The sequence below is a fragment of the Rousettus aegyptiacus genome, unplaced genomic scaffold, assembly GCF_014176215.1.
Source record: "Rousettus aegyptiacus isolate mRouAeg1 unplaced genomic scaffold, mRouAeg1.p scaffold_m13_p_12, whole genome shotgun sequence".
Classification (NCBI taxonomy): domain Eukaryota; kingdom Metazoa; phylum Chordata; class Mammalia; order Chiroptera; family Pteropodidae; genus Rousettus; species Rousettus aegyptiacus.
This window is the reverse complement of record NW_023416287.1, coordinates 86,096,539-86,123,582: the sequence shown is the minus strand read 5'-3', so window position 1 is coordinate 86,123,582 and position 27,044 is coordinate 86,096,539. Positions and strand designations below refer to the sequence as shown.

At 40.7% G+C, this 27,044-nt stretch overlaps 1 protein-coding gene and 1 pseudogene across 2 annotated transcripts; one reads left to right on the top strand and one right to left on the bottom strand.

The window, feature by feature from the left end:
• Positions 1 to 1,932: 1,932 nt before the first annotated feature.
• VPS4B (vacuolar protein sorting 4 homolog B) lies at positions 1,933 to 27,030 on the top strand. Of its 2 annotated transcripts, XM_016132726.2 has the most exons (12): positions 1,933 to 2,183; positions 10,437 to 10,548; positions 11,688 to 11,844; positions 14,404 to 14,471; positions 17,736 to 17,855; positions 20,503 to 20,659; positions 21,025 to 21,173; positions 21,679 to 21,760; positions 23,117 to 23,336; positions 24,056 to 24,196; positions 25,546 to 25,693; positions 26,334 to 27,030. In XM_016132726.2, exons 1-11 carry the CDS (start codon positions 2,157 to 2,159, stop codon positions 25,645 to 25,647), a joined length of 1,335 nt encoding a protein of 444 aa, XP_015988212.1. In that variant the 5' UTR covers positions 1,933 to 2,156; the 3' UTR covers positions 25,648 to 25,693; positions 26,334 to 27,030. The 2 variants fall into 2 exon arrangements, with proteins under 2 accessions (XP_015988212.1, XP_015988211.1); XM_016132725.2 differs by having other exon boundaries at positions 25,546 to 27,030.
• LOC118610247 lies at positions 20,063 to 20,181 on the bottom strand (annotated as a pseudogene).
• Positions 27,031 to 27,044: the final 14 nt, after the last annotated feature.

Genomic DNA, 27,044 nt, shown 5'->3' with positions numbered 1-27,044 from the left:
GAATATAGGACACCATACACGTGATATTTCTGTAACTGGCTAGTTGACAAAACCAAATACAAAAAGGGGAGGGAAGCACTTTAATTATTTAAGAGATGATAGATGCTTGGAAAGAGTTAGGAAGCGAGCGGGAAATGAAATGATGGAGCAATTAAACATCTACTGGCTTTCCTTTGAGACGCTTATGTGGGGAAGGAACAAACTTTCCCCTACCCTCCAGGTTCTTCCGGTTGGTCTAATAATACAATAGACATGAGACAGATTAGCACGAGAAAATAATCAAATTTAATACATACATATGTATGGGAACCCTGTATACTTAAGATCAGAGACCCTGCCTGTATGAGCAATTTGGAATGTGTCTGTAAGACATTCTGCGCTAGGGTCGAGATCATGTGCTTTGCGGGCTTCAACAATCAATCCATTGCAGGATGTTGAGAAGAGCAGATGCTTAGCAAATAGAAGATTTTCCTGCTCTATAAATAGGTTAAAAGAGGTTATCTCTGATACTTACTAAGTATCAAGGCCCCTAATTCAAGTTCACCTAAGTAGTTAAGGGAGGGGCGAAATTTTCTCTAGAGCCTGCAGCTGAAGTTGCCTTTAGCTTAAAATAATCTGCATACAACTGAGGCACCATCTTGAAGTGACTCATTCTGAATCCCCCACACTTAATTGTGAAAGGAAGAAGAAAAAAGATTGACGACAAACAATAGAAAGGCTGAGGAATATTCTTATTTTAGCTCTGCCACTAATCTCTGACACATGTCATCTCTGTCATCTCGTCTAAAGCCCTTAAACTCTCAAACCATCCCTCTTTCTTGTTATAAATGTTAGAAATAGAATCTGATCTACCAGTGTCACAAGACTTGCGGTTCAGGCGTCTGCCTCCCCACCAGATTATAAACTCCTTGAGGGCAACGGCCATTCACATCTTGTGTTAATATTCTCAAGACCTAGAGGGCATTATGGGGGGGGGGGTAGTAAAATAAGTCAGACAAAGATAAATATCATATGCTTTTACTTATGTGCAGAATCTAAGGAGCAAAAGAAACAAACTAAACGAAAACAGACTCAAAGATACAGAGAACAAACTGGTGATTGCCAGAGGGGAAGGACTGGGGGGCCCAAGCGAAAAAGGTGAAGGGGTGAAGCAGTAAAAATTAGTAGTTACCAAACAGTCATGGGAATTTAAGAGTATAGCATGGAGGATATAGTCAACATTATTATAATTGTGCGTAGCGCCAGGTGGGTGCTAAAGTAATGGGGAGGGGTACACTTCCTGGGTTGGCTAAATGACTCTAACTTTTTTAAATTAAAAAAAAAAAAAAACATGTATCCTCAAGGCCTTGTAGAGTCATGACAACCACCATTTGAAAAAATGCTTGTTGGATGAAGTGTAAAGTGTGAGCAGTAACAAGCGCTAACACGTACTGATGGCTTACTGTTCCCCCGTCACCGTGCTATGCGCCTGAGCCAGCACCACTAGTATGCTTCAAGACCCTGACGTCTATAGTCACCCCGCTTCTACAGATGAGAAACCAGTAAGCAGGGCACAGTAACAAACCCAAAGTCCACACCCCGTGGGTCTTGGAGGTGGGAGGACCTTTTTCAACTTAAAAGCTTTAGAGCGACAGAGCATGCTCCATGATGTAGGCTAAAATGAGCCAGCGCCAATAATAACTCGTCTTAAAGTATAAGAAAAAGAAGAAACAAGAATCGCTTTTTTCGGCTTGAGGCGGCCTCCCTGCCCCTACGCCGGAGCTGCAGCGCGCCTGCGCCCAGCCCCACTTCCGCCAGGCCTCGGTGGGCTTCAGGGACACCTCTCCCAGCCTCGCGATGCCCAGGCTGAGGCGAGACCCGGATGGCTCGGGACTGGGGCGCGCGCGCGCGCTGATGACGGAAGCGGAAGTGCCCAGGCAAGAGGCGGGACGCGAGCCCGAAGGGGCTTGGGATTGCGGAAGTTTGGTGAGGAGGGTCTGGCGGCTGCAGGAGCGGCGCGCTGCCTTGGAACGAGTTCCGGAAGGGAAGCCGCTGCTCGGGGCTGGAGAGCCTCACCAGGCTGCGCGCGTTTGGGGCTACACCGGGCGTGGCTCGACGTCGCTGCTTTTGGTCCTCTGCCCTCGTTCCTCCCTAGGGCACCGCCTCGGATCTCCGCCATGTCGTCCACCTCGCCCAACCTCCAGGTATCACTACCCTCCCTCCCCCTGTAAAGCCGGCGCCGAGGGGAGGCGCGGGGCGGGGGCCGGGGAGGAGGGAAGAAGCGGCCGCGCCCCTGGTGCGGGGCGGAGGCGGCGCCCGGGCGCAGGTGGGAGAGTCCGCCGCCTTTTGCCAGCTTCCGGGGTCCCCGGAACCCATAGGCTTTCTGAGACTCTTGACTTGTTGAGGCTTTCCTTTTATTATTATTTTTTCAAACCAGCCGGGTCTACACCGCACTGGACAGAGCTGTGAACAGACGCTTCATCCAGTGTAAGGGAGACTGGAAAGAACGTGACGTTTACAAAGCAGCGCCCTGGACCAGTCGACGATCGGGTGGTCCTAGTTCTTAGTTCCTCCAGTTGCTCTAGCAGAGCCCTTCTTTTTTGAGCTGTCGGGTGAATAGGAACGTGAGCGCAGTCTTGGGAGTCTGAGGAATCCCTGAATTCTCTGAGCGTATGCGTTTAGGTGCACTCTGCTTTGGCTTCCAAAACGTAATATATGAGAGCAGGGGATATGTTTAAATTACCTTGTGGCTTCGCCTCCCCACCCCCGCAGCAGTGAGCACGATGGTTTATACGTATATAATGGGATGCTGAGTTTTAGACTTAATCGTTAGACCTCTGTGGAATGGACACAGAAAAGGAATTCCTGAAAGTGTCTCCCATCCTCAGTGGGTCTAGGGCTTCGGTGGGGTTTAGAATGTGGGTTGGCCTCGAAGTGCCCAATCCACCCGGTCAGTGTGGGACCAAAGAGTAGAGTGAAATATCTATATTGAATCCTTGTCTTGGTCTTGCAATAATTTGTTTAAAAGGCATTTTTTGAGTGCCTGCTACAGGCACCAAGGATAATGGAGGGCCTACTTAACCTGTCATCGTTGATCCTAACGAAAGACCTCTGAAAGTAGACCCATTTAAATAGAGACCAAAATTTTACAAAAAAAGAGTGGAGGGGAAAGGCTTGCTTAGGACTTTTATCTTGAGAATTGACCCAAAAAAATTATGAAAATGAATGTTTATATCTTTCATAGAATATTAAAATTTCAACTGACTTATTTCTTAGAATAAAGAACAAGTCGTGTGTTGATTAATGTACCTTTACAACAAGGTTGCATTACACTAAAATACAACAGTCTTCACTTGACAGCAGTTTTTTGTAGCCCCATTCAGAAAGGGTTTTTGGTAAATATACTTGGGAAGAAATATTGGTTACTTCATAAAAGTATTATTTCTATGCATATCAAAGGTAACTTCTTTTGAAACGCCCATCCCGTCATCATCCTTGGTTTGATTTGGGCATTCTGCAACCTGATTTTTGTCCATTTATCGATATCTTTTTCTCTTTTGGAAGATTTGCAGTTTCATTCTGTAGTCTGTTGGCATCATATTTGAATAGGATTGTTGGATGTTCTTCAGCAAATCGGCTAGAGATTGACCCATATTAAAGGCATAGTTGCTTGTATTAAACAGGGAGAAGTATTGAGTTATAATTCTATTAATGGTGCACTTTCTCATTCAACCTTTTCAACCTTCGAACCTAGGAAACTGGGATGAAAAATACTCAACTAATGAATAACTTTCCCACTGAACAAAGCAAAAACCCCTGTAACCAGATGCTTATAACCTAATGAAGGAATGCAGATAACTAAAAATGAAAATTATAAAATAATGTAATAAGTGCTATGGTAGAATTAGAAGTTAGTGTGGGAGGGCAGAAATAAAGGGCAGATCTAACTCTTGGAGGACAAATGAGAAATATTCCACAGAGGAGGTGATTGTGAGTTTAGGTAAAGTGAAAGATACTGGCAGTAATGTTTGATGTGATCTCACTTAATCCATAGAACAGCTCTTCAAGGTGAATATTATCCCAATTTTGCAGTATAAGAAACCAGATCTTATTAAGGTTCGATTTTCCCAAAGAATATAGTTAATAAATGTTGAAGATGGTTGAATCCAGGTCTACCTACTTACAAGTTTGTGTTTTTTTCACTACGAAATAATGCTTGCTTGGATAGATAGGTGGGTCTCATTCAGGCAGAGAAAAAAACATATGCCTCAGTCTAGAAGTGTAATAAACCGTGGTGAGAAAGGGTTGCGAGAAATTGCAGATAATGCAGTAGCATGGAACTCGAAGGTTACTCAATCCAAAATATTTTTTTGAGTGTGTGTTATGCCATGGATTTTGCTAGTCTTGGGGAATCATAAAAGATTATCCTTGACTTCCAAAGGCTTATATTTCCATGTGAAAGCAGACACGTAAAGTGACTAACAGGGTACTGTGTGGTCATTGGAAGTGTGTTTAGGGGTGTGGAAACCCAGGAAGCACAGGAATAGGCCGCCTGGGCTGGCGGGATGGCTCTGCAGCAGGAGGACCGCGACGAGCCTCGGAGAAGCTGGAGTTTTACAGGGAGACAGTGGGGTTGGGTATTCTGGGTGGAGAGTACAGTGAGGCTTGGGGTCTGAGTTATCTGTGATGTCCCAGTAGTTTGGCATGACTGGGACTGAGTGTGCAGGGTGGGAGGGGGAGCCTGGTCAGCCGCGTCATGAGGAGAGCTGTGTGCCACACATAGATGTTTGGTCCTCATCCTGCTGTGTAGACGGGGAGTCATAGATGGTAATGTGCTCAGGTGCACAGGGGAGATAGCAAACCTGGAAGCAGGGAGACCAGTTAGGCAGGGTTCTTTGTGATGGGAGAGATCAGGGCCAAAGGCAGGTAGCCGTTGGAATAAAGGAGAAGGGATTGATCCGACACAAATTGAAGAGGGCGAACGGTCAGCCTTGGGTCTGCATTTGGAAAGTGAAAGGGAGGTGGGAACGGGGTCTGGGTTTCCTTCCAGATCCCTGATCGGTGTGCGAGTGGGTAGGCACTGGTTCTGGGATTACAAGGACAGAGTCATACCTGGGGCCAGGGAGGTCCTGAACTTCCTGAGTTTGAAATGCCTTTGAGGACAATTGAGGGGAAATGTAGAACTAGAGAGAGAAGGCTGGGCTGGAAATGAGGATTTGGACCTCACTAGCATTCAGATAGTGGCAGAGGTTGTGAGCATCTTGGAGAGTTTACAGAATGAGGAAAAACAGACCCTGTAGAGTGTGGACATTTAAAGTGAGGGAAAGGGGAGCCTGAAAAAGAATCGTTACATAGTCAAGAGTAAAACCAGGAGAGAGTGGCGCCATGAGGCCCACAGGTGTCCAGGTATTTTAATAGGGTTAAATGCTGCGGAGGGGCAGCTAGGTAAGGGAGAGATTTGACAGCCAAGGGGTAGGAAGCATCGACGTGGGAGGAATCAAGAAACCGAGATGAACTTGGGGTTCTCTTTGGGATTTTGCTGAGGACATGGAAAAGAACTAAGATTGTAGCGAGGGGAGAATCGAGGAACTGGGGAGAGCTGGTGTGTTTCAGTTTGTGTACGAGTCTAAGGTGGGAATTACATATGTATCAGTGCGGAGGAAGGCCCCAACTAAAAGGGAGAGGTTTGCCTGGGAGGACAGTAGAGTGGCATAAAATTGATGGAGCAAATGTCACAGGAGGAAGGGGGGCCCAGGAGTCCAGGGAGAAGAATTCGCCTGGGCAGGCAGGGGCCGGGACACCTTTCCTCCGGCAGTGGGTGACTCCACAGTTTACCCAGTGTCCCGGGGTTTTCTGGCTGGACATGTCATGGTCTTACCTGAAAAGGACAGGCCCCGATGTTCCCAACCTTTATACTTCTGTGTCGATGACTGGATCCTGACTCATCCTGGGCTAATGTATTCATCCAGTCTTGGGCAGCCTCTGCTACACTCTGGAATGTGAAAAAGGAGGTTCAATAGACATAACGCCCATCCTCATGGAGTCTGTGTTCTAATGCGAGAGGACAGGCAGAAACCAAACCCACACAGAAACAGGCCGTGGAAGGATCTTAAACAAAAGAGTAATATGTTTTAAAATCGAATAAATGTGGGAGTCAGCATAAAGATAATCAGCTTAAATCATCGAAAACAGATTACATAGGGAGTAATCAGAAAGCAGCGGGCTTCCACCCGCAGCCCGAGGAACCCCGATGTTTCAGCACTGGGTAGCAGAGGAAGAGTCAGCAGCGGAGACCGAGCAGCAGCCGTCAGACCCGTGCTCGGGCGCGCAGCAGAGGGCAGTGTTCAGGAAGGGAGTGGCGGGGTCTGAAGACTGTCGTCAGGAGAGCCAGACGAAGATGGAGCCGGCCTCTGGAGCTGGCATCAGAGGCCTTGCCGTGAGCAGTGGGGTGGGTGCGACAGGCGTCAGAAGGGCCGAGCCGAAGGGTACGTGGGGGAAAAGGGAGTGGAAAGAGAAGCGGCCGCTCTGGTGAGATCTTGTCTCTAAAAGGGAGCAGAGACTCAGGCGTAAGCCAGCTGGTGTTTCGGTGCAACAAAGGACTCCTAAAGGAGGGCTGGCTGGCTGTGTGCTGACGAAAACGGTGAGTGGAGAGAAATCGTTGTTAGGGACGACAGATGTGGAATAACTGAAAGGGAGATTCTGAGGCGGTGATAGGGGACTTTTTTTTTTTCATTCGTTCAACAGTTTCATTGAGCGCCAGGCACTGAGGCTCTGGGGTAAAGCGGTGCTCCAGATGCGGTCCCTGTCCTCGGTGTGACAGGAGATCGCGGGCGGGTGAGCGCGGCCACGGGGCAGGAGCGCAGGGGTGAGGGGAGCGGAAAGCAGGGAGGCAGTGCGCTTTTGCAGCAGGTTAGTCCTCTCCGAGGACTCGCCATTTGAACTGCGACTGAAAAGGAGACGGTCACGTGTCCGCCTCGGAAGCGCAGGGAAGAGCGCTCTCGGCTGAGGCATCAGCACTGCACGGGCCGCCGGAGCGAGAGGGACCAGGGGGTTTCGGGTGACACCCAGCGGGAGCCAGGGCCCAGGGCACTGAAGGCCTTGGAGATCATGGCTTGGCGCTTGGGTTTGCACGTCTGCAGGGGACAGCCGTCAAAGGGCGCCCTTCACTGCTCGCTGTATACACTGTAGGGTGGCAAGTGTGGAAGCGGGCGGACCGGTGAGACCAGGCAGGCGTGACAAACGTGAGAGTGGATCGACGCAGGATGGCAGCAGTGGAGGCGGTCAGGATTGTACTCTGGAAGGATGATTAGCTCTCTCAAACTGTACGAGACGCAGTTCGTTGCAAATGAAAGATGCTCAGAAACAAGGCGAAGTGGAGGATTCAGCAGGGAAACAGATGCGTATCCTCGAACCATCATCTTCGATTAAAGGTTTGACATGCGCCAGCCAGTGTAGCAGCTACAGGTGGCTACTTAAATTTAATTTTTTCCTAAAGGAAATTTAAAACTCACCCCTCAGTCACACTGACCACAGTGCTCAGAAGCCATGTGTCGCCAGTGGCCTCATATTGGCCAGTGCAGATGCAGACATGTCCATCATCAGAGAAAGGCTGGTTAAGTCATTGGGACCATAATCGGAAGCGAGATTATTAAGTCCTGACTTAATAGTCGGGACTGGTTATTAAGAAGACTGACTGCATACGAGAGATCAAGCGGCCGAAGAGGCGAGTGGCACAGTGACTCAAAGTAACGTGAGAAGGAGACGACGCCCGAGCGAGGGAGAGTTTGTTTCTGTTGCGTGGGAGCCGCTGAGCCTTGTGGGTGCGTTTTTGCGTGACGGGGCTCACTGATCCCCCACCCCCTCCAGGTGACCGTGTGCTATGACTCTACCCCCATATCCTGCCTCGCTTACCAGACCCTTGAGAATTTAGCTTTAAGTTCAAGCTATTTGAACTGGGAAACGTGTCATTTCTACATTTTACCAACCGTAAAGCACACCATTTATTTTTCTTCCCTCCAGTGAAGGCCCGTTCGTCCCTCCTGCAGCTCTCATCCCATCTATCAGCTTCAAAATATAGTGCTCTTACACATGATTGGTTTGGGGATTGTTTCAGTCATTTTTTTTTTTTACCTTAATTATATGCTTATTTTTAACATAGCATGACCACGATCGTTTTTTTTCTACTGGCTCTTATTTCTGTTGAATACAGTTTTACTAAAATTAATCCAGTTGTAATAAACCATGCTTGGTCTTTATTTGTATGTTCGTGTATTTTAAAAATTACAGATAGTTACGTTTTGTTTTGAGGTAATTACAGATTCACATGCGGTTGTGAGAAGTAACACGGAGATCGTGTTACAAGCTGCCACCACGTCATCCGGTCATCTCCCGTGGCAGCATCTTGTAAAGCTAGGGGTGTCGCAACCAGGGTGTTCACGTTGATACACCCCACCGGACGTGTTCGGATCTCCCCAGTTTTACGTGTCCTCGTGTGTGTGTTTGGGGTGGGGGAGGAGTTCCGTCAGGTGCAGGTTCCTGTGTCCACTGCAGTTGTGACACAGAGTGGCCCTGTCCACAGAGAGCCTCCCGTTGCCCTTTTACACCCACGGTCACCTCCTTTCCGCTCACCATCCCTGCCTCCTGCCAATGTTACTCTGTTCTCCATCTCTGTGTTGTCATTTCAAGGTTATACAAGTGGAATTATAAAGTCTGTGACCTTTTGGGCTTGGTCCTTCTCACTTAGCAGGATTCCCTCAAGATTCACCTGAGTCGTGTGTGTCAGTAGTACCGAGTAGTTGTCTGTGTGTGGGGATGCCACAGTGTACTTACCACGCATGGACAGACGTCTGGAGCATTCGTGTAAAAGTTTGTGTGTGAACACAGTCTTCTTTTCTCTGGGACGATTGCCCAGGAGTGCAGTTGCTGCTTCGTATGATAGTTGCATGTTTAGATTTGGGAAAGAAACAAACCAGTTTCCCAGAGCGGCTGTGCCGTTTTACATTCTACCTGCAATGTAGGAGTGACCATTTCTCTGTATCCTCACCAGCATTTGATATTGTCACTATTTTTTAGCAATTCTTATGGATGTGTAGTAGTGATATCTCATTGCGGTTTTAATTTGCTTTTCCCTAAATGGCTTACGATGTTGAACATCTTTTCATGGGCTTTTTTGCCATCTGTATATCCTCTTTGGTAAAATGTCTGTTCATGTCTTTAGCCCATTTTTACTTGGATTCTTTTTTAACTGTTGCATTTTGAGAGTTCTTCATTTATTCCAGATACCAGTCTTTTGCTGGATATGTGGTTTGCAAATATTTCTCTCATTCTGTAGCCTGTCTTTTCACCCTTTTAACAGGATCTTTTACAGACCAATAGTTTTTGAGTTTGATGAAGTCCAGTTTATCATTTTTCCTTTTTATATATCATGCCCTTGATGTCAAGTCTCAGAACTAAGTGTTACGGTTTTACATTTACATTTCAGTCCATACTCCATGTTGTGCTAGAGCGCCTGCTTGTTCTCTTTTTGCTGCTGGATATATCCAGTTGTTCCCACACCGTTTCTTAAAAAGCCTGTTGTCCCACCATTTACGTTTGCATCTTTGTCAGTTGGATGTATTTGTATAGATTTATTTTGAGGAGTTTTTTTTTTTTTAATTCAAAAATAGTCCATGTTCATTATGAACACTTAGAAAATGTGAAAAAGTAGAAAACTTATCAAAGATCAGTTCTGTTAAATTTCCCTCCCATCTTTTTCCTATGCTTGTTTTTTGTTTGTTTCAAATAGTTGAACCCATGCTGCATGTAAAAATGTATCTTTTCAAAACTTCCATGTAAACACATCCCATGTAATTGCTAATGTTTCTTAATATTATTTTAATGATCCGATAATTTCCCATTGTGTGGCATCTATTTACCATTTAAACATAAACTCTCAAGGTTTATTTTTGTTCTTTAAAAGACCTTTCTGGTTACTGTCTGCTCAGTAAACCTTTTCGTTAATTACTACGTTAAAAGATTTGGGTATTTTTCTGATTCTTGATATTTCATTGCCTCATTGCTTCCGAAGGGGTTTTACCCATTTACATTTTACTGTCATATGCTTTAGATATAGCAGTATTTGATTATGAGAATTTCCCTAAGTGCTTTTTAACTTGAATTTGTGGGTTATTTGATTATTCTGTACTAGCCCTATACTTCACTTTTTGTTAAGTAAAAATTATGTGAGAATCTTAGCAATTGGTACTAAGTTGTATTCAGATAGCATTTACTGATATAATAAATTTAATTTGCATTTTATAGTTATAATTTATAATAAAATGCTATTGTGACTTAGAAAAAAAAGCTGGATTTGTTTTAAGGTGATTTTATTTTTAAAAAAACTTTTCATATGATTATGTACTTCAAACTTACAGTTATCCTTTGATTTTGACGGTATGATTTTGCCTGTCTTTGAACAGAAAGCGATAGATCTTGCTAGCAAAGCAGCCCAGGAAGACAAGGCCGGGAACTATGAGGAAGCCCTTCAGCTCTACCAGCATGCTGTGCAGTATTTTCTCCATGTCATTAAATGTAAGGCCACAGTTTGTTTTTCATTTAAAAACACAAAAAGAAAAAATTACTCTAGTTCATTTATAAAAATTGAAATACAATGCCAGAAAATTCTAAACCATCGATTTCCAAAATCCCACTGGCTTCCTTAGTACTCATCCAGACAGGTTTTAGGTACTCGGGTAACAAGTGCGCACGGCTGTCATGGGTACTACTTTGCGTACCTAAACACATTAAATTGTCATACAGTCAAAGGAAGTTTTTTATTTTATTGGTAATATACTTAGATTAAATAATCTGAACCTCCTCATTTTCTGAGCATCTGTTTGAAAATGCTCTTTTTAAAATGGGTTGGAAAACAGTTCTTCCGTATATTTTCCAAACATTGGGTGTTTACCACACGTCAGTCACTGGGGTACAACACTGGAAGAAATGATCATCTGAAGCCTAGTGCTGAACGTAGTGAAATGAGATATTTAAAAAAACATTTTCCCGGTAAACTTAAAGTTATTTTTAAATTAAGATTTTAGCAATTGGATCATTTATTTTCTTTTGGGCTTCTACGTTTAATTTCGAGGTTTTTCTGTCAAAATAAGTGAAACTGAGAATGAATCGGAAGACATAAGGCACCTGGAGCTAATCCCAGGCGCTGCGTGTATTGCCCAAAGACTTCACACAGCCCTCACGGACGCTCGTATGTAGTAAAATTACTATATCAGTAGTACACAAAATAGATGGGATTTCTGTCCCTTTTTGTACTCTGAAATAAAGCTAATGTAGACATTAATGGAAATGGTTAATATTGTTTAATTTCTATTTGTCTTATAATTGATTTGTACGACACAAGCAGCTTTCAACTATCTATACAAAATGTAAGGAAGAGTATGAAACCCCTAAAAAGTTAAGTAATTTCTTCTTATTAACATTGACTTAAAATATGGTAGCATCTTGCTCAGATCTCTCTGTGACTTGCACCCACTGGTGGCCTCCAGCCCTGCTGGAGGAAGGAGTAGAAAGAGTTGGTAATCCTTGGTTGCGACGAGCTGGAGGTGATCCTCCTCCCCCCAAATAGATTTCCCTCGTTTGAAAGTGCATCTGAGAGCTGAAGCCTGCCTGTGCAGGACACCGATGGGAAAACCGCTCTCATTTCCCTTCGACAGACGAAGCCCAGGGGGATAAGGCCAAGCAGAGTATAAGGACGAAGTGCACGGAGTATCTCGATCGCGCAGAAAAGCTGAAGGAGTACCTGAAAAAGAAAGAGAAGAAACCGCAGAAGCCAGTGAAGGAGGGGCAGCCGAGTCCAGCCGATGAGAAGGGGTAATCATTTTAGAGTGTTAGATTTTATTACATCTGATGAAAAACAAAATTAAACCGTGTTTGTGAAATGAATTTCTTTAGTTTAAACTAGGTGTTGGCAAGCCATGGCATGTGGGCCCAATCTGACCTGCTGCCTGTATTTGTAAATAAAGTTCGATTGGAGCAGAGCCTCACCTGCTTGTTGACCTGCGGCCTGTGGCTGCCTTTGTGCTGTACCAACAGAGTGGAGTGGTGGCAACAGAGACTGTATGCTCCACGAAATCTGAAATATTGACTCTCTGGTCCTTTACAGAGAAAGTATGCTGGCCCCTGGTTTACCTAGTTTAGAGAACGACATACCTCAGATGACCCTCCGTGAGCGCTTGGTAGTAGCAGGATGAAACATTTGTAGGAATGGTACTCAGTTCTTCACTCTCTGGCCATTCTGTAATATCGAAGTTTAAAATTATAGGAGAGATCAGTGAATTAAATCTGTGACTAGTATTACTGACTCTTAGTACTAACCATGTGGGCAAAATAGAAAATAACTTCAAAAATGTGATTAATTTTTTGAATATCTTCTGTAAAGTTTTTGAAGTGGATTTGCTTTAGATTTGCTTTTATTCTGTCATTGTAAAGACATCAGCACAACATAATTTAGAAACATCAAAACTCAGTTTTGGAATGTCTTCCGGAGTGGGGACTGGGCCACTGACAGACGCAGTGTGTCGCTCGGTGTGTGCGTGCCCAGCTCCGTGCTGGGCGGTGGGCACACGTTCTGCTGAGGGCCTCTGAGGCCCCCCTACTTGCCGCTGGAGGTGGTTCCAGGTGAGGCTCTGCCATGGGGTGATCTGGCCTGGTCAGGTCTGGTTAGCTGTAGAGGAGGACATGGTACTCACAGTTCATGCTACGGTGTCACAGTTACTTAGCTAATCCCCTGTGGTCACCAGGAGTGGAGTGCCTTGATGGCCGTGCTTTGGGGGCCTTGTGGCTACAAGCATAGGCCATTTTGAAAGACTTGAGCATTTATTGGAAGACTGAGACTCCAAACTTGAAATGAAATTGTTGGGGAGAATTCAGTTGGCCTCAAGTGCCCGGACCCCCAGTTCTCCCTGAAGTCATCCTGTGAGTTGAGGCTCTTTGAGTCTGTCCCGAAAACCCTGTAATGTTCTCTTCTGAGATGGCCACCTAGCAAGGAGGTGCCAGTTCTGACTTGAACAGCAGGACCCACTTTGGCTAATTGAAGCAAAAAGGGATTTATTAGAGTGCATTACCGTACAGAATCTAGGGGCCAGGAAATTAGGCATGGATTCCATATTGCCAGGAGAAATGCCCAGCCCGCCAGGGTCACTGTGGTCAGATCCCACTGCTGTCAGCGCCCCCGCCAAGCGCTTGCGATGCCAGGGAGCGGCAGTGGGACCTCCACACCGCTCCCTCGGCGGGGACAGCGCTTCGCCTGCGTGACCCTGAGGGCATCCCCACCCGACTTGCCTGCTTCCTTCTTGGAGAAACTGGCCTCGTGGAGCCCCAGCTGCGAAAGAGCCTAGGGAGGGCAGCACTTGTACGCGCAGCCTTCGCCGTGCACGACAGCGCGCTAGAGGAGGTCGGAGGGAGGCTGGCCGGTCAGTTTGCAGGCTCTGCGCTGCCCGTAACCCCACCACCCTACAGCCAAGGCAGCCCCATTTGGGAATAAAACCTGTCAGGCTTTTTATCCACCTTCGTATCTTACGTTTAAAAAATGATACTCACCTAAGCCCACGTATACTTCTGTAAGAGAATGACTTTCAGTAAAGGGTTAACGAACAAAAATGACATAATGCCACATTGTTTTGCTCTATCAATTTTTTACTCAACATTGCATCCTGAACATCTTTCCAATAAACCATTTCTGCAACATTTTTTTTTTATTAAGATTATGATTTATTCTACCCTACGCTAGTCCCTATGACTGAACACACATTCGTCTGTTTTCCTGTTTCGAATAGTGGGCCTGATTCTCTGTGGAGTCAAATCTTTGAACTCATTTTAAATTATTTCCTCAATAAACTCCTAGACGTGAAATGTCTGGGTTGATGTACTTATTCCTGGGTTTTGGTTCATTTTTGTCAGAAGCTTCATCCATCCTTTGGAACCCCCAAACTAAGGGTTATAGACCTCCGTACCCTAATTAATGTTGGGTTTTACCCTCCTAGTTATGGCTTCTTGTTCTGCTCTATAGTCTGCCTGGTCCTGGTGTTTTATTGTCATTTACAACTCCTGTAATTCATCTTAAATCTTTGTGGAATGAGGTGTGGAGCATGCACTTACAAATTAACACATACATGGATATGTCATGGGAATTTGAAGTTAGTTCCTGACTTCATTCTGGTCTTTTTGCCCCTTTCCTGTTTATGATTTCATATTGATGAGTAATATGTCTAATAGTTAATATATTCGTAGAAGTAATAAAATAAGCATAACTTTAGTGTGAATATCTTATTTTGCCACTTAAATTACAGATATTTCAAGTTAACCTTTCCTTCATTTTTGCCTTATTTTGAGAACAATGATCATTTGAATATATTAAATTCTTTTTATTAGGAATGACAGTGATGGGGAAGGAGAATCTGATGATCCTGAAAAAAAGAAACTACAGAATCAACTTCAAGGTTGCTTAGATTTCATTTTTAAATTTACTTTCTTATTTAAAAACAAGTCTCATAATAAATTGTCTGTTTGAATTGCTTTCTTTCCCTCCTGTATTTAGATGAGGTTCAAGGATTGGCTTTAGTTCCCCGTGGTCACATGCTGGCTTCGTGGCCATTGTCATAGGATTTACTTTATAGGGTCTCTATAGGGTTGGTTTCTTTCTATGCAGTAAATATGTTGTTTGTTTTTATATCCGCTTTAACGAGCTCAGTCGACTTCCTCTCTTTTTTTTTATCTTATTTACCCCCTTTTAGGGAAAGTAGCATTTATACCATTAGCACGCTATCATAGCTGTCGGTACTAAAATTTCCTATCAGAGGAGCAGAATGAATTAGGACTTACACTGGCTTGCAGTGCTGTAGCTTATGCATTGATGGTTTATTTCATTTTTCCTGCCTGCTCTTCCTGTCTACTTTTTAGTCCTGTTTCAGCACTGCCATTTATGTTTATCTCTTTCCACTTTCTGTTTTTACCTTCCGCACCTGTCAAAGCCCTTCCACTTTCTACGATAGGCTCGTGTGGAGAGGTCGATTGTGGTTCCATTCAGACCTGGATTCCACTCCGGGTCAGCTAGTTAAATTCCGGGCAAGTTCCCTAACAACTCAGAGTCTGAGACCCCAGTTCCATAATAAAAAGTAATAATATTTTCCTTTCAGGGCTGTTAAAGATTACTGACAGTGTAACAACTGCTGAATATTATATTGGAGAAATTATAGGAACTCAATAAATCATAGCTTTGTGTATCTAAAAAGGCATCTATTTAATTTCTGACTTCTTTATTACTGAGATTAGATTGTTCTTTGATTTTTCAAGTTGAATTTTATGTACTTTGTTAATTTGAATCTTGCCAAATAGAATACAAAACAGAGGTGGATTTCCATTTTATAGGCTCAGCTTTGGATAGTGAGTGGTGATTGTACCTAACTGGGCCAGACCTTTAACCTCGCTGTTCCAAGCTCTTAATTTCGGTAATGTTATTTCTGTCTCGCCAACCCCACTGGGATGTACAGGATACTGTAAGTATCTTGAAAACACTACAGTTAGTGAGGATGTATGTGTATGCCGAGAACTTCAGTGGCGGAGGTAGTCCAAGGACAGACCCGAGTTTCCACTGCCACACCACCTCCGCCTAGAGCAGTGGGTCACGTACTTTGTACTGGGTGAGTTTTGTTGGCCAACCCAGTGGTCCGTGCCAAGTGGCCTTACTTCAGTTGTAAGGCAAAAAGCTTTTTTCTGTCCTCTTGGTTTCGGTTTGTTTGCTCTCTCTCCAGCTCTGCCTAACCCCAATAAAAACTGGATTGTATCTCTGATTTTGAAAACAATGCAACCCAATTTTTAATAGGAAATTTTTCCTTAAAAATCAATAATGATAAGGACCAGAGGAATATAAAAATAGAAATGCATAAAACATTTAAATGAGGAAATTTATTTGGACTGTCAGGATGAAGTGTGGAATATGAAAGGAGTCCTAGCCTTTTCTGTCTGAGAATCGTTTTGTTTTGTTTTTTTTTTTTGCATCTTTTAACTTAATAGTTTGCTGATTTACTTCATTCTATAATATTGCTTTTTCCTCTTTTTTTCTGAAACAGTATTTTAAACCTTTTACTTTTGTTTTAGGTTATGACATTAAGTGTAATATCTGATTGTTAAAATTAAGAGTTTATGATTTGAGTTTTTTGTTAGCTAAATTTGATATTCATTGACTTTTGAAGTTAAACAATATATTATTGTAATAAGTAGTATAGTTAAAGACCAGATAAATTTATATAATTGGAAAAAATCGACTTATTTGGCTTTTATTTTCTAATAATCCCTCCCCTCTTTTAAATTTTACAAACCATTAAGTAATGTCCAGTAATTAATATTACTTTTATCTAAATAATCTTTTATTACTAAACATTCCAAAGTTATCTAAAACTTAAGGAAAAAAGTATTAGTTAATCGTGAAGATAAATTATGGCATATTTAGAAAATCCATAGCAAAAAACTTTAGTTGACCACATGATGCTCATACATAAAGTAAATTTACTTTTGTTTAACACAAATCCTCTCTGATGATGTACATATTTTCTCATGTAGAGTTACTAATCCAAATGGAACATAGAAAATAAAAAGCGAATTGGCTTTCTTAATTCATACTTAGAAAATCTAGAATGCAAAAAGTGCTATGGTTTTATTTAATTTTAATCTAGCTAAAGATTTTCATAATTAGGAGAGTTGCAGAGTATGACTACTCTTAGAAAAATAGATGATCTTTGCTAACAAGAAGAAATAGTCATAAAACTAATTTCATAGGTAATCAGTAGATTGTGTAAGTGGTGATGTTTTGTTATACTTAAAACAAATACACATCGCCTTTGAACAGGCTGCTCAGTAGTTTGTGGTTGAGCAGTTTCTACATACTGGAAAATTGAAAGAACGTTTGATAAAAGATAAATTAGAAAATTTTGCCAATAAGCAATAGTAAAAGAAATCTTTTGTGGACTCTTACTGCAGCAATTGCTACAGCTTTTGAATATATTACATTCAAAAACTAAATTATTTAAATAACTTTGTTAATGTACAAAACTTGTAAATAGTTCTGTTTAGAAGCCAAACAGAAAATTTGGCAAATCTTGTGAAAGTATTACAGATCTATAAGAGTACATTTTCTCTCTCCTCCATCATTCCCTCCCTTCCCCTCCCTTCCCCTCCCTTCTCCCTTCTCCCTTCTCCTCCTTTCTACCTGTTCATCTATCTGTTTCTTTCTGTGGTTAAAGGAAAATATTAGATGACCATTTCTGGTGGTGGTGGTGGTGGTGGTTGGGTTTTTTGTTTGCTTTTTTAGTTAGAAGGAGAAATAGTAGATCAGCCCCCATTGAACAAGGACTTCCAGTACTCCAGAATTAATGCATCGAAACATTATAACCACTGTACATAACGTAAGGTCACCTGACCCTCACACTAACCTGCCTGAGTGGTTGGGGCAGATAGGATTTTCATCTCGCAGCGAGGAAGCAGTCATAGGAAAGGGACTTAGGCCAGCTTTTCGCACCCCCCACCCCGGGTTCCCTGCTCTCACCCGCTACTCCCTAGAGCTGCTTCCGCATCACACTGTTTCAGAACGGGTTTTAGTACGTAAAACTTTTCAAGACGGTTTTATCATGTATTTCCTTAACACGTCATTTCATGTCATCTTCTTCATTTAATGGATTAGTCCTTAAAGATGACATAATTTTTTGTAGGTGCCATTGTCATAGAGAGACCAAACGTGAAATGGAGTGATGTGGCTGGTCTCGAAGGAGCCAAAGAAGCACTTAAAGAGGCCGTGATATTGCCTATTAAATTCCCTCATCTTTTCACAGGTGAGACAACTTTTAAATAATTTTTTTTGGATGATTTTGATGATTTTCCAAAACCACATTAATGACTGAGGTAAAGCATTGTGAATTCTTTCCACCATATCATGAGTTATTGCCTTAAATTTTAAGGCAACTAGAAACCTTTACACAAAGATACTTACTACATATACATATTTTTAATGTACATACTGCAAAACAGCCTCAGCGTCAGCCAGGTAAATCATCACAGTGGTGTACTGTGTGCACTGACTAAAATACAGTGTGCAGCTACATCGAGAAATTCAGATCCACGTTATGATTGACATGTGAGAACATCCGCGTGTATTATAAAGATCAAAAAGCAAGTTAATGACACATGCATGTGTGATTCCACATTTGTTAAATGTGTGTGCTGGGAAGTGAGTGTCGGTGGATCGACACAGAAATGCTAACGTGTGCCCAGGAGATAAGGTGGCTGGCTTTCACTTTTCCTTTTGAATTCCATCTGAATTTTTTTAAGTGGACATGTACTAGTTTCATAGGAATACTTCCATGTCTTATAAAGGGGAGTAAGGAGTGTTTAATGTTCTCGGATGACGCGTGCGTCCCCTGGCAGCAGACGGGGAGCACAGCTGACCTCCCATCCGGGTGTGGCTGACGTGACAGCTCCAGTGGGTGATTTTCCTTCACGCTGTCTTGTTTGTGCTTTGGCCACACCCACAGTCTAACAGGGAAACAGAGGTTTTTCCTTTTAAAAACAGGCTGGTTTACGTAGGGAGCAAGTCTAACGATGGCTCAAACTGAGCAGGTCTAGACAGCGAAGTCGCATAGAGCAGTGATGAAGAGCAAACCAGCCGCTGGCCACCCAGCTTCAAGGGACCACTCACAGACCGACTTCGGGAATGTAAAACTGACAGTGTGAAAGCGGACATCGGACATCGTAATCCCGTAAAGGCGCAAATGCAGTCGGACTCGTTTTATGTTGAATTATTTATACCAGTGTTTCTTGAACATCAGTCGTCTATGTGCCATCTTCGTGGATTTTTTCATATACATGTACATTATTGTAAAAATATTTTTCTTTAAATCACTCACATTCAGAGCAAACTTTTTGTTGAAGTGCAGCATAAATGTTCAGAGACAGGCAGGAACCCTAGGTGTTCAGCTTCAAAATTATCTCAAAGTGAGTACGCCTGCGTGATCATCGACCAGATCACAAAGCACAAGTGACCCAGAAGTTCTTCTCTGCCTCTTCCCCCTCCCCAAGAGGTCGTCTGTCAATGACCATATTTTGCCCCCCAAATATTGTTTTGCCCGTATTTGAACTTTTAAATCACTTATTTTACCTTAGTAACTTTATTTTAAAAGACTGCTTTGTATCTACTGTAAATGGAAAAATCAGTGATTTTCTAATAGAAAAGGTAATTCTTTAAATACAAAATTTTTGTCTACCACCTAAAAGCACTTTATACTGTACCAATGCTATGTGTACCGCACTCAGGAAACACTGACATAATTGCAGACATTAAAAAAAGAAAACAATTCAAATAAAAGTTGAAGCTTTAGAAATAATCAGAATAACAATATTTAGTTTTGCCATTAGTCATCTGCATATCATTCTTTTGCAGACACTGTACCCACCCACAGTTGGCACTTAGCAGGTTTTTAAATATATATTTGCTATTTTATTAGCAAGTATAACCCAGGCCTGATGTATTTTAGTTAGCATTATAATTGCTCAGCAAAATTGAGATACAAGGAGTTGATTTGTTCACTTGTTCTATTTTTGGTACTTAAGGTAGATCCCCCTTCTCATCATACAGCTGTTTGAGTGATATGCTACCTGCAGTAATAACCCGTGCTTCCCTGTGGAGTCAGGAACGAACCGAACTTCACAAGGGGTCACCCAAACTGTGATAGTTTCATTCCTTCAAAGGTCGTAAATGTTTAAAAGAAAACACTTCCAGCTGCCCGTCCCCCGTGGATGCAGTCGGTTTCTCCAGCAATACTCTGGCGTCAGGTAGCTCGCACAGGAGGTGGCAGTGGTGCCTCTGGGCTGAGCGGTTGCCCCTTCGCTGAACCGAGCCCACACACAGCACACAGCACGGAGAGCCTTTTGTTTATTTATTTATTTTTTAGGCAAGGTAATCCTTGGTCGACCTCACAGATTGCAAGGACCTTGTCAGTTTACAATCCTTTTTTTTTTTTTTTTTTTTTTTTTTAATTTTTTATGCCTACAGCACCTGGTCTTCCTAGGTGGCTTCCCATCCAAGTACTAACCAGGCCCAACCCTGCTTAGCTTCCGAGATCAGACGAGATCGGGCTTGTTCAAGGTGGCATGACCAGAGAGTCTCTTGTGTTCACAGTTCTCTTTCTGGGTGTGGTGGCTTCTGTACACAGTGGTGAATGAATGAGTGCACAAGCAAGTGAACTTCCTGTTAGAAGAATTACATCCATGTACACGTTCTTTTGACAAAGTGGTCTCTAAAGAGAGCAAATAAAATCCATTTGAGACTTACCTTAGATCGATGTGTTTAAAATATTTTTATTCATTCTGATAACTTTAGAGTGAAAACCTCTTCAAGGTATTCTTCAGTGTAGATGATGTCTCTGGTAACTGAAATTAACAGTTTTGAAATTCTCATGTTGTTTTTTCTGATGCAAATTTTAGGCAAGAGAACACCTTGGAGAGGAATTCTATTATTTGGGCCACCTGGAACAGGAAAGTCCTATTTAGCCAAAGCTGTAGCAACAGAAGCAAACAACTCAACATTTTTTTCAATATCTTCCTCCGACCTTGTTTCTAAGTGGCTAGGTGAAAGTGAAAAGTAAGTAATAAAGTGGTTTTTTAGTTTTTCTTTGCTTGGTAGTCACTATATCAGTCTATAAAGTATTAGTTTTCTTACATCAATAATAGACATTCAGAGAAGTGACATAATATAGGTATTCATTTCTCCGCCGAATCAGTCCCTAGTTTGGAATTTATTTCATCGGGGAAAGATAGCATGTATGTATAGTTTAGCAAATCATAAAGCAAGTTATTCGATTATATTCTTATTTTATGGACCAAAACATTAGGCTTTTGAATCTATAGAGTTCCTGTAATATTGCAGATTGTTTTGTTTTCATCTTTTCATCAAGTCTTGTGTCATTTACTATTTTTAAAAAACTGAAAGCTTTTATTTATTTTTAGGCTAGTTAAGAACTTATTCCAGCTTGCCAGAGAGAATAAGCCTTCCATTATCTTCATTGATGAAATTGATTCTCTGTGTGGTTCAAGAAGTGAAAATGAGAGTGAAGCTGCACGTAGAATTAAGACAGAGTTCCTGGTCCAAATGCAAGGTAGTACCACCGATTTTTAAAATAGTTTGTATTTATCGTATAACCATTATTATAACAGTAATGAAAAAAATCCGAGCATAATTTCTCCATTCTAACAGACTACATGTTTCATGTATGCCATGTTTCATTCTGATTGCCTTTCACATACATACAAAATTTTTACCCAAATGTAATCATCTTATAATGACTTGCTGGTATAAATAGTAAAGAGATGCACATATTCATTTGTACCAGGAACAATATCAGCAAGAGGAATATGTAGACTTCAAATGAAATCTGTCAAGAAATATTTTGAAAAATAGGAATAGCATTTGTTCGTCTAGCAGATTTGATTCTTGGGAATATTTGCATCATATTTTAGTAATTTGATATTTGATTAAATATAGTTTTTTTTTTCCAGAGACTGTCGAGAGTTAAAGCATCACATTCTTAACAGAATATATAAACAAGTTTTTAAGAACACTAAAATGATAAAATATTTAAAATATTATCTATTTTGATGCAGGGGTTGGCGTGGACAATGATGGAATTTTGGTTCTGGGAGCTACAAATATACCCTGGGTTCTGGATTCTGCCATTAGGCGAAGGTATGGTGTCACAGTAAATACCTTATTCCTAACTACAGATGTCACAAGTGAATGATAATTCCCGTCCTGTCTAGTGAGGAGACGTGCTGATAAGTTTTCAGGATTTTTTTAATGTGCCCTAACCCTGCTGCCCCTGCGCCTCAGGGACAAGAGAGGTGGGCATCTCTTTGTTTGCCTGCTATATTGAACGTATGAGATTTCCACACACTGGAATCTTTCACGTTGGAAAATATAACTAATGCTTAACTTTAGTTCTGATTAAACTTAGTAAGTACTGATGCTTCAGAAATTTACAAATAATAGTTTGATATTTTCCAATGAAAAACTTTCATTTAAAACTTTAGCAAAATGACAGTTATACAAGTTAAAAGATAATAACCGAAATGTATATTCAGTTAAAAAAACTTACGTCTGTGATTTTTAAATTAAATATGCAACTTGAGCTACAGGAAAGGTATCCACTCTCACTGTTTTTTACTGCTTCACAATTCCCTAGTCCATTCGTTCAATTTTTCATGGTAAAAACACTACAGTTTTTGCTACTTTTGTTCCATCTGCTGATGGTTTGCCAGGATGCTAGATTACCATTCGGTACCAAGGAAGGAGATGTGCTGGTTCTTTTTGAAAAATGGCCTATTTCTGAACCCACTCTGGAGATCATGAAAACTGTTTAGATTCTTCTCATTGTCTCAGAGAGACACCCGGAGGAAAAGACATCTTCGCAGACCGCTTAGATTGTCCCTCATCGCTTTCTCCCTATGACCAAATACTGACATTCTAAGAAGGCAAGCAGTATTATTGTTAATAAAACATGGTGTTTATTTGTGATAATAATGGCATTATTTGTTCTGAGTACCTGTTATACCCACTATAATAAAGTGCACATTTTTTATAGTGAATATGTTTATTCTGTAAGATTTGAGTCATTTTACTATTCTGAATTCGTCTCCTGTGTCATACTGTTAATCATAATCATATTGTTCCCTTGATCAGGGGTTCAGGGCATAGTTCTGTGGGAAACTGATCCTGTGGGATGCACCGTCTCATGGATCCCATAAACAAACACTGTAGCCGGAGTCTCCCCAAATTGTGTGAAAAGGACCAGACCACTCCTAACTGGTTCCCTGGCTGTTTGGGTTTTATGTGTTTGGTAACGTGTTCTGGATGTTTTCCCTTTATTTAACCTAAATATATGTTTAACTCTGACACATATGGGCCCATTTAACTTATTCATCTTAACTTTGTAGAAAAGAGAATATTTAAATATCTTGTTTCTTCTTGAAAATATCCTAATGTTCAATTGAAGTGAAATACACATAGTAACATTGTCGATGTAATTTTTTTTTCCATTTTAAGATTTGAGAAACGAATTTATATTCCTTTGCCTGAGGCCCATGCCCGAGCTGCGATGTTCAAACTGCACTTGGGGGCCACTCAGAACAGCCTGACAGAGACGGACTTCCGGGAGCTGGGGAAGAAAACCGATGGCTACTCGGGGGCAGACATAAGCATCATTGTGCGCGATGCGCTCATGCAGCCCGTTAGGAAAGTGCAGTCAGCCACTCATTTTAAGAAGGTGAGGAACTAGACACCAGACAGAGCTGAAAACCGCACGGTGCCATTTACATGTGGGAGATAACTCTAAGAGCAACCAGCAAACAGGACAAACAGACTCATGGGCACGGACAGTAGACTAAGGTTACCAGAGGGGGCTAAAAGGAGTCAAACATGTGGTGACAGAAATCCAACTGTGGGCGGTGAACATACGATGCAGTATCAGTTATGAATTAGCATTCAATTTTGCACTTATATTTGAAGGAGGAGTTTTTATTGAGAAAGACAAACATTCAGTAATTTCACAGTAATAAACCTTCCAAATACCACAGAAGTTTCTCAGCTATAGAAAATGGAGAAACTTCAGAGAACTTTTGAGTAGGTCTATTTTTGATCTCTAGGATTATTACCACTTAATAAGCATTATAGAAAAAAATCTTAGCCACAGGTAACTGGTTTTTTTTTTTTTTAATCTTAACTCATTTTCTTGTGATTATATAAGTAATTCATCTTAGGAATATTAAAATATTTTAAAAATAACGGAAAAATTAAAATCAAGTGAAATCTATTCCTTCACTCCAAGATAACCGCTTCTCGTTGTATATTCTATTTCTCTTCGGAAGTAAACATTTTAATGAAACATGAAATAATAGTACATTTTCAAATTGCCTGATTATGGCCTAAATCTTAATATTTGTTTAATTTGTTCAAATAAATATTTTAGGTTACTATTTATTGCAGGTTCAAGGACCTTCACGAGCTGATCCTAACAACTTAGTGGATGACCTACTAACGCCCTGTTCTCCTGGTGACCCTGGTGCCATTGAAATGACATGGATGGATGTCCCTGGGGATAAACTTTTGGAGCCAGTTGTTTGCATGGTTCGACATTTTGTTCGATTTTAAGAAAGATTTTAAAACATTGTAATTTGTTGAAGATAAAATTTTCAGTTATGTAAGATTAGCAAGAAAATGTTAGCATGTTAATTTAATACTACTCACAACATTGTACAGATTAAAATGTTTTCCTAGGGCTTGAGGAAAATTCAATTTTAAGTGAATATGCTCTTTTTCAAAAATATAGGTTTCTGACTTTATAGGTCTTATTTCTAGGATATTATTACCAAAATTCTCAGATATATTGCATAAATTATTTCCCAGACTTAACTAAAAAGTAGGATGGTGAAAAGATTTTTTTCTGAATCTCATATTGTAAAATACACAGAAACCCTAATGCACACATGCACCATAGTATTCATAATGGTATATCTCTGTTTTATTTCTCAAGGCTACATAGAAAGTTTAATGCTTTAAAAAATTCAGAAACAAAATTTTCATCATAAAAATTACATTTCATTAGTTTATATTGAAGGAATTAAAATACTTCATAAGACTCTATTACCTTGTAAGGCATATTATTTTTTAAGGAACTTACTGTGATTGAAGTGGTACATTTATTATGTTAGAGTTTTCTTACAAACAGTTTAAAAATTTTTTTCTGCTTCAGTTATAGATTTTCATAGAGCTTTATTGTCAGTGTACAGTAACTTCCAGAAGAGAAACTTTTACATGTTCATAGACATAGCTATTTATGCATGCATGTACATATACGTATAGAATTACACGTGTGAATGTGTACACACATTCACACATATATAGATGTATTTATGTGTTAATTAACCATACTGTGTATCTGAGAAATTATTCAGAAACCCTTTTTTGTTTTAATTTTTGTTTTTTTTATTAAAGTTTAGGTTTTTTTACAAAGTTTTAATATAATTTTGATCTAAATTTTAATGAATAGTTAAAAATTCTGATAAATTGATTTTGATTAAGTCGTTTTCTGTTTCATAGAAGTATAAGTGAATGACTATATTCCTTGTGAATTGCACTTGGAAAACTGCTCTCTTGTTTAAGACAAAAACAGATAAGGCCAGAAAAGAGATCAGGGACGTGTTTTGGAGGGTCTTGATCCTCAGGCTAAGAGGACTGATGGGTAAAGAGCAGCTGTTGAAGGCTGTGGTCAGGACAGGGTGAGCAACCAGAAGTTAGTATGTGAAAGAATGACACGGTCAGAGCTTTCCTCGAGAAGAGTGAGAGTTTGTCGTCCGTAGCTTACAGCATACTGCAGCTGATGCTCAAATTTAACCTAAGTGAGAGTTAACGATGCTGATCACGTGATGCTGAGATCCGTTGCTAATGCAGCCTCCCTCCCCCCTTTTCCTTGGCAGTCGGACATGTTACGGTCACTATCTAGCACAAAACCCACAGTCAATGAACACGACTTGTTGAAGTTAAAGAAGTTTACAGAAGATTTTGGCCAGGAAGGCTAAACCAAAGACGACGAGGAAGACATTTACCACATGTGGTCATTCATAGGTATTTTCGCCTCTCTTGGATGGCACTCAGATTATTTCCAGTAAAACACTTTTACCACAGGGAATCAGCGTTCCTTTAAGTTTTATATGTATTTTTGCTCCATTACCAATTAAATGCTCCTGTTAACAAAAATAATGAAACAGTGAGTTGAGGAAATGTGTGATATATGAATGGCAAAAAAAAAAAAAATAGAAATTACCCAGTAAGCAGAGGATTAAAATTGATTAAGATACAAACATTTAAAATTGTTATGAATCGTGAGTGGTCTTTGTAAAGAGCATTTATCTTTTTTATTTTACTAAATGAAATAGGACTTATTTCATATTTTGAAACTTTTTAAGCATCATTCTCATCAATGTAAATTTATTTACTTTATTAAAAATGAAAAAATGATAAAATCTTAACTCTCAGGGATGGGTAATAGAACAGCAAAGATTACTGTGGTTGGACTTAAAAGATTTTGAATTGTGTTCTAACCAAGGCTCTTAATTGATTTTTGATAAGTTAACATTTTTCTTTGTGTAGATTTAAATAATTTCTTTAAAAGTCAGCAAGCTTTTATATTTAACTAAATAATACCTTTCACTGTGCAATCTCAAGAGAAAGAATTTCTAAATTAAACATTGTCTTTATCTTGCAGGAGAAAATTGTCTACTTCAATGTCTTTTTGTAGCAAGATTGACCAAAACCAGTAGTAAATAAATATGTCCTTTTTAAATAACTCTCCAGGAATACTGTAATGGGAACTTTTGCTAAAAGGAATGGCCTTCCTTCGGATTATAGGAAGTTTCTTGTGCGTGATATGGGTGTGTGTCTGTACATATATATATACATATATATATATATATACTTTTTTTAAAATGTAGGATAGCAAGATATCTTGTCTTTTACCTTTTAAGTTCAGGGAACAGTTTATCCTGACTACATGTGTGTTACTGGTGAAATGCTTTATGAGCTTTAGAAATGAGCGGTTGTCTCATTAAGTAATAAAGTACAAACATCATGTTATTTTAATATCTTCAAATACAAAATCCGAGGACGTGTTACACACTTAAGCATCAACACTAAGTTGTGCCTTGTACATTTGCATTGGCTATACATGCAAAGAGTTACTAAATTAGCTAGAATGGGATAGATTTCTTTATTATTATAAAGTTCTTTGCAGATACTGTAGAATGAGTTGCATTTTAAAGTATATTTGCACATTTACATATTATGCTACATGGTTGCCTTTGGGTTTTCTGTACAGATTGTTTTTGTTGATATTAAATGGAAATCCTAGACCTGAAACATGCTGTTCTTATGTGAATTAAATTGATATAACCTACTATTGGCTATATTCCGTGTATGC

Bases quoted from the DNA above. Each gene is read 5' to 3' on its own strand.
- VPS4B (XM_016132726.2), top strand. From the start codon at position 2,157: ATGTCGTCCACCTCGCCCAACCTCCAG. The intron at 2,184-10,436 runs GTATCACTACCC...GTCTTTGAACAG, and splicing joins CCACCTCGCCCAACCTCCAG to AAAGCGATAGATCTTGCTAG. The intron at 17,856-20,502 runs GTGAGACAACTT...TGCAAATTTTAG, and splicing joins ATTCCCTCATCTTTTCACAG to GCAAGAGAACACCTTGGAGA.